Source organism: Clinocottus analis, unplaced genomic scaffold (assembly GCF_023055335.1).
Source record: "Clinocottus analis isolate CAN_PGR_092001 unplaced genomic scaffold, fCliAna1.0.p SCAF_24, whole genome shotgun sequence".
Lineage (NCBI taxonomy): Eukaryota > Metazoa > Chordata > Actinopteri > Perciformes > Cottidae > Clinocottus > Clinocottus analis.
The window spans coordinates 9,059,103-9,067,145 of NW_027175976.1; the positions used below are offsets into that span (position 1 = coordinate 9,059,103).

The 8,043-nt window shown below is 36.2% G+C and overlaps 1 protein-coding gene across 3 annotated transcripts in view; it reads left to right on the forward strand.

The window, feature by feature from the left end:
* The window catches only part of hecw2b (HECT, C2 and WW domain containing E3 ubiquitin protein ligase 2b), a 51,284-nt gene extending 47,226 nt beyond the window's left edge, over nucleotides 1–4,058 (forward strand). For all 3 annotated transcript variants that reach the window (XM_068590190.1, XM_068590192.1, XM_068590191.1), the window contains 5 exons: nucleotides 1,093–1,239; nucleotides 1,425–1,539; nucleotides 2,190–2,275; nucleotides 2,441–2,553; nucleotides 3,854–4,058. In XM_068590190.1, coding sequence (XP_068446291.1) covers nucleotides 1,093–1,239; nucleotides 1,425–1,539; nucleotides 2,190–2,275; nucleotides 2,441–2,553; nucleotides 3,854–3,965 — 573 coding nt within the window. In that variant the 3' untranslated portion in view covers nucleotides 3,966–4,058. The remainder of the gene's footprint in view (nucleotides 1–1,092; nucleotides 1,240–1,424; nucleotides 1,540–2,189; nucleotides 2,276–2,440; nucleotides 2,554–3,853) is intronic.
* The last annotated feature ends 3,985 nt before the right edge of the window (nucleotides 4,059–8,043 follow it).

The window sequence follows — 8,043 nt, forward strand, 5'->3', positions numbered from 1 at the left end:
ATAATTTATATTATTCATTAAAAAAAATTAATTCAGCCATTATTGGAATTTAAATGAGAGAGGAATCTTTAATTATTATTATTAGAATATTATTCAGCCAGTTAAATTTGAAAACTTCTAATAAATATTGTTGAGATATTATTTATTTTTTTTGTCTATTAGAACTGACAGTCAGTTGTTGACTTCATACAGATGTTGAAAGAACTGCTAGCTACTTCAATACACATGGGACTAAACCATAGCGCAAGTTGGACATTATAGTGATGTGCTGTATCTTTGTACGAGGACATTTTCTCAAACTGGACCTTGTTGAAGCTATAAGAGAAAATCCTCTTCAAATTTAAAAGTGTAGAAGTTCTGCATACTTTCAGCTACAGACACCATTTAAACTTTTAATTGTTGACAAAACCTTCAACTAGTACTGTGTCATTTATCTTTTGGATAGTTTTTGTTTTTAATTGTCACTGTTTTCATTTTATGCTTTTTTCTGACTGTTTCAGAGCCCTGATGTCATCACCACGTTTTGGTGCCTAAATGCATTGAGTTGCTGCCATGTGATTGGTTAATTGACTATTTGTGTTAACAAGCAATTGTGCCTGTTTAATTGAGATAGTGAGAAAATGTTGCCAATAGAAGAAGAAGAAGCAAAACTAGACACTTGTTCTGCAACAACACGTTTGCATTTACTATGTATTCATTTTTTCTCCATCTATTCTTTATCTATGTCTCACGTTAAGTCAGCGTGCAGGTGTACGCCCTACACCGACACGCTTAAAACACTCCATTCTAGTTGGTTAATTTTTTAAGTAACGCTCCCAGAGAAAAGAGTGACTGACAGCACAGTGAAACTTATATTTTCTTTAGCTATTGTTAAATTAGCAACAACAAGTAAAAAAAAAACATGTGCAGAGTTATTCTATTTACACATATGATCACCTCACAACAATATGTCAGAATGGGGTCTATGTGTGGCAAGATAGATAAGAGGATGAACTAAGATTGTTAAAACAGTCCGTTTTTTGCTGTCTTAAGGCAAAAACGGAAAAACAATATTTCAGTCATCTTTTTATTTTGCTTGTGTTCTCTCTTCAGATAACAGAAAGAGAACTGAAGCCCAGCGGAGCCAACATTCCAGTATCGGAGAAGAACAAAAAAGAATATATTGAGCGTATGGTGAAGTGGAGGATAGAGAGAGGAGTGGTGCAACAGACTGACAGCCTGGTCAGAGGTTTCTACGAGGTATCGGATTGGTTTGACATACTCTATTTTTAACAATCTGACAATTCATATATTATTTTTTTTTCTCAGGCTAAAAACTAAATCTTATACTCCATTGATATTTCAACTTTGTACACTTTATTCTCCTCCTGTGTGTGTGTGTGTGTGTGTGTGTGTGTGTGTGTGTGTGTGTGCGCTTGTTCTAGGTGGTGGATGCCAGGCTTGTATCGGTGTTTGACGCAAGAGAACTGGAGCTGGTGATCGCTGGCACAGCTGAAATTGATTTATCAGATTGGAGGAACAATACAGAATACAGGGGAGGTACTGATGAAAAGATGGAGAATAGGCCGTTTTTCAGTTGAAATTCACTTCAAACCTTTAAGTCATTTTAAAACATTGATACAAAACATAGGTCCCTATTGTGATGTGTCATTGTTTTTTTCACCACATTTTATTTAATCATATATACTTTTATGTACACCAAATTAACGAAAGGACCAACAAGAGCAAAACCAGATTATTACATAAAGGATATTCCCAAACATATTATACTCTCTTTGATGTGTTTGCTGTTCCCTCTGGGGAATATCTTCATTATGATTAAAGTTCAAGTTATTTTTTGTCATATGCAGAACCATCAGAGACAGTCTTAAATCATAATCCTGTCCTCACTCCACAATTCATTAAAAACAGGTAAAAATAAGAATCTCAAAACTTAAAATAGTCAAATATAAATATATGGATAAAATGTAAAGTATATAAAAAATGTAATACAATGATGATGTTGTATTTTGTAATTGCAAAATTAATAATCTGTATTGAAACAGGGATTGAGGAAGTTGTTCCTGAGCCTGGTGGTACGGAGGGGGTTAGATCACAATAGCCAGGTTCCCAGGCCAGGTTCTCTGGTTCTCAGGCTTCATACATTATGATCCATAGACATATTACATGACATGTTGTGTTATTTGTAGGTTACCATGACAATCATGTTGTGATCCGGTGGTTCTGGGCAGCAGTGGAAAGGTTCAACAATGAACAAAGACTACGACTTCTGCAGGTGTGTGTGTGTGTGTGTGTGTGTGTGTGTGTGTGTGTGTGTGTGCGTGTGCGTGTGTGTGATGGAGAAATGGAAAGAGGGTTGTGCCACAGCAATATTTCTATCTTAGGTCTTCTTCCTTTTGTATTCACTTCTGTCGATTTACCTTCCCATCTTCTTCTTCAGTTTGTGACCGGGACATCCAGTATTCCTTACGAGGGCTTTGCTTCTCTGCGTGGCAGCAATGGACCCCGCAGGTTTTGTGTGGAGAAGTGGGGAAAGATCACCGCACTGCCCAGGTAAATATGGTTTATGCGTTGTTTAATTTTGGTCATGATTTCATGCCCTCATCATTTTTTCTGTGATTTTGGAGTCCAATTGATTTGGAATTAATTAATTTAGACTAGAGTGCTGAAGGAACAAACATGCAAAAGGAAGTAGTCATCAAAATACTTAAGTAAAAAAGTAGAAAGAATGAGTAACAAGTGAACAGTCAGTTATGTATATACTGTATAACCGAGGAGGTTATGTTAGCATTTTTATTAGAATTGTTGTTTTTCCACTAATAAACTGTACTGGTTTGTACTGATTAAGTAACTTGTGAGCTTTAAAGATGCTATGTATGTGATTTTTATTTCTGTTTAACAGAGCCAGGCTATCTGCTTTCCGGTTTCCAGGTTTAGCTTGCTTAAACTTAATATTTACCATATTGCAGATATGATTGTTATCAATCTATCTGAAAGAAGGAGAATAAACATATGTCCTAAAATATTACCTTAGCCCTTTTGGATCCCTTCAAAAAGGTATTTTGATGTCTTTGGCAAACTAAATTTGGCATAAAAAAACTGCCATAAAATTATAAAATGTTCCACCCGAACTGAGGTAAATATTTTAGAGATTTAACAACTATATTGATTTAAATGCATTGCAATAAATGATAAAATGGTAATACTCGACCACTCAAAGCGCTTTAACACTCCATATCATTCATACCCATGGGTGCCAGGGGGCTACCATGTAAGGTGCCACCAGCCCATCAAAACTAACATCCACACATTGTAGGCTCCCACTCTACCACTGAGCCATGCTGCTCCATAGCAAAAACCATAAAAATAGCATACACATGGGGAAAACATGAGAAAATGACTTACTTTTACACGAAGGGAAAACGCATGTATATTCATGCGGTTTGGCCTTTCATTTACACAAAAACAGAGATTTTCGGTGGCGTATTTATGCAGGTTCATGTAAACAGAAACTTTTTTTTTGGAAAACGATCATGTGTGTACAACGTTATTTTTTGAAACAGAGGCACAGAAATATCCTTTTCTGTAAATACCCGTGTAAATGTGGCTGCAGTCTAATAGTCGTTTTTGGTTAGGAAGGTTCCTAACTGAGTGAAATGACCCAGAAGTAATTCTCTAAATGCAAAGGAAATGAGCTTCAATGGTTCCTTACTTAGCGTTTAAATGAAGTTTGTATTCTTCATTTCTGCATATAGGAAAAGTTTTGGCAAGGGCAGGATTTTTGCAACAAGGACTATGTGGTTACATTACATTTTCTGTTTTTGTGTCTAATACCCCTGTGGTCTCTCTTCAGAGCCCATACCTGTTTCAATCGGCTGGACCTGCCACCATACCCATCCTTTTCAATGCTGTATGAGAAGATGCTGACTGCTGTGGAGGAGACCAGCACATTTGGGCTGGAATGATTCTTGTCTGTCCACCTACCTAATTTTAGCTTACCTCAATGACTGCTGGTCATCATGAAAAGAGAGGTAGCCATAAAAAAAGCTGGATTTAAAGTCCAATTTCTGTGTTGTGTTCACATTAGCATCTGTGATAAATAATACCCGTTTATAAAATAGGCTATCATTTCTAACAGATGCTGATAAGACCATCAAAGCTGCACTCTGACCTTTTTGTACATTTGTAAAACTTGTTTTTGTTGCACCTGCACACATTTCCCACCTACTTAGTAACACGCCCTTTCACCTCTGTGATGTGATGAATGAAGACCCACACTGCCTTTGGGACCAAAATCATGACTTTTGGGATTCAGCCAATCGGAGACCAAGATTGTTTTTCACTTTCTCCTTCATAACAGGAGTTAAAGTTTAAAATGTAAACATCAAAGAAGAAGCAACCACTGCCTCAAACCTCAAACATATGGCCTGTCCAGAATTGTGTTTCGTGCAGTACAGTGTCTCATTTTGGCCTGTAGTATTCACCACTAATGCACTAATTCTCTAAGCCATTCAAAGACTGCCTGAAATAACTTTTGGTAAGGATTTTGGCGTTTTCCCTATGACTTTGACAGCAAATATTGGTCTCCAAACAAAAGTTTGGGTATTTTATCTTTAAAAAATAAGTGATTTTCTAATTATGTGGAAGTGACATCTTGTGATTTGAATGTAACCAACATCATTACATATTTATGATGCAGGTTGTGAGAGAAGTAGTTTTGTATGATTTGGATCAACTGGAAAAAAATATATTTGGCCACCACTTAATAACAATGTTATTTTTAATTGCTTTGATGGTAAGAAAGTAACAGGCACTTTTGTAATCGTATCCATTTATTTGGATTGTACTTGATCCAGGTATATTTGCCAAGGTTTGTTAAAAGTAGTCTAAATTCAAAAGGTGTAGATTACCTGAACACAATGTAATTCAAAATTTCCATCTATTAGGGACAGATCAAGAAAATGATGGTGGTTAAAAGGTCTTGCTGGTTAACATGAGGGATATAAGTTTTTCATGTCTGCACCAGCATGCACACATGAAAAGTCGAGAAAACTCTTAAAATTATAAACTCACTGCAGATTATACCACAATCATACAATGTGTTTATATGGTGATTCATTGTAGCTTTAAAAAAAAAATATCAACATCATGATAGTTTATTCTTTTGCAAAGTAACAGTAGTTAACAAGAACAACCAGGTAAAGTGGTCCAACTTTATTTCTATTGCAGGTATGTTTTTGAGTGTCAATAAATCAAAATGATTAAAGAGTAATTTCTCATCTGGTAGACCAACAAATATGTTGCAGCCAGTTAACGCTACCTAATTTGACAGTAAATAAAACACTTTATTTCATTTGAATCCCAGATACACAGTTGTTGCTTGAAAAATAAGTATCAAGATCAATGTATATTGGATTACAATCTTTTGATTAGTGCATATGTTAATCATTCTAATGTTGCAGTGAAGGGTATCGGAAGGGAGGCTATGTTGCAGAAGGGAGCCTATGTATCTAATTTTAGTCTAAACTACTTCATGTACTGCAATACCAACTGTATACCAACTGTAATTATACAGTTGGCATTGATCGGCTCCAGCCCCCCAGTGGGGATGAACAGTTACTGATGGATGGATATTTTGGTATACATTGTTAATTACTTTACAAGTAACTTACGTTTTACATGCAGTGGAGTAAAAGTATGAAGTAGCAGAAAATGTAAATTCTCAAGTACCTACAATTGTGCTTGAGTAAATATACTTAGTAACTTTCCAATAATTACAGAGATAGTTCAGACTAAACAAAAGTGGTTAACCAACAAACATTGCCCTCCCTTCATCCACATGGATGTCACTAGCATGGCTAAAATGAAGATCTGAATGCATCAGCTAACTTTTTAACTCACGTAACAATAATGGACTGACTCAGATTATTGGGCATTATCAGTTCTGGATTGTCTCTGTATTTCTTACCTAGTTCAGTTTGGACAAATCAGTGTCCAAAACTGATACTCTGAGTGAGAGAAAATTATATTGTTTTATAATTATGGACAATCCCCGTTGCCTGACTACATCGCTGGTGTGAAAAACACAATAAGGTAATTTCAAGATAAAGATTCAAGATTTTCTTTTTAAGTTAATTTATAATGTAGTCACAGAAAATGAGCCTGAGATATGAAAACTGATTATAATAAGTCAAGGACCTACTGTTTTTCTTGTGTACACGAGATGAGATTACAAAACATAATTATTTCCGGATCAAGTTTTGTAGGAACATGTGCGAATTCAGTTTAATTGATCAAATATTCCATTCACATAATTTTCATCAATTTGTGAGTCTGACCAGAATGCACCAAAGTTTTAAGCCTCAAACGGCTGCCTCACATCTACCCCTAATCCAAACAATCACTCTTTTCTGTATAGTCCAACTCACTTTTGAATATGAATGTTTGTAAGCACTGCTCCGAAAATAAAATTATATCACTCTATGCTATTCTTTTTCGATACTTTTTTAAATTTAGTGAATTTTTTTCTCATCATTTTTGTTAGAGCAGAATGTAATGTGTATATCTTCAATTCAAAAAATATTTTAATGAAGCTCATGCGTAAATTCAGTAAAGAAGACAATCCCTACTCTCAGATTCAATCATAAAGCCAGTCTGAGGCCGTTTCTCAATATGCGTTCTTCTCTCTATTTGTGTTCTCGTGGACTCGTGAAACGTTATCAGTCGTTGCCCAAAACGTACACGGACCATGAAGCCTGGAAGATATAATAAACTCACTGACCGCTTTGAACTATGAACTATTTCGTTTTAACTTGTTTCCGTGTTCTTTTAGCTCCACTGAGGTTGCAACTGAAATGAGGTTAAATTGTTAAAACGAAAAGGTAATTAAAAATAAGAGGTGTTCAATGTACGGCTCCAGAAAGTCTCGTAAATGAATGAGTCCTTGTCAGCAGAATCGATAGCGCTCATATGACGTCATTATGACGTGAGAACGGATCTTGGCGATCTGAAAGAACTCTCTCCCTATAAAACTAATATCGCTCCTTCATCAATGAGGAAGAGAGTTGCGTTTTGTCCGGTGGGAGTGCCCATCTTATCGAGTGAACTTTCACTAAATCTGCTCCCGACCAGGTTAGGCGATTTCGATGTGTTGCTGTGGTGACTGATCTAAACTGGCTTTAGAGCCCATTTTGAGCCCTTTATGAACCCTTAAAGTCAACATTAGATGCTGACTTTGCCTAAGGGAATTACCCACAAGGCACTGCAACGTGAGGTTTACACGCAGTTCCCAATGGAAGAACGGAGACGTAAAAAAAAAAGGTAAACAAAGAGGCACGTGGGCATTTTGACTGCTCGTGTTTGTTACTGCTTTGTTTATTCTTTGTTTTTGATAAACTCTACTGCTTGATTTTTTAGCAGCCTACTTTTGTTTTGTCTTTCTTAATTCCCTTTGATGTGCGCACAGGGTCAATGAGGGCAGTAAGATACCCCGGGGTTTACATATTACATACACGGGTTACTTGTTAATACCCCACCTACTGTACTTTTTGGGTGCCAAGCACCTGTCAAGGGGGGCATGGGTTTTTGTTATGTTATTTTCTTTTGGTGCCACTGATAGTCCTTGTTGATCCCTGTGTTGCTTTTTTGTAAATAAATACTTTCTAATCACTTTCGTGTCCTGAATTGGTGCAACTGCACCCTCATTTAACCAAACCTGCTGCATCCCACTATGAGCCACCAGGGGGCGTAACAATCATAAATCTTGTAAATCTCACCATGAGACACTTTCTTGATGGAAATGGAAAAAAAATGAATTCTTTAAGAAAATCTAGTTTTCATCTCTGTTCAGCCTGAAACGTCTTTTAAGAGCATAAAAATGAGGGAACGCAGCTTTCAGGCAGTATAGTGATGAAATAATGATGGTAATCTTGAAAATATCAACTTGTAAGTCTTGTGTCCAGAAACACTTTCTTGATGGAAATGAAAAAAAAATGAATTCTTTAAAAATATCTAGTTTTCAACTCTGTTCAGCCTGAAACGTCT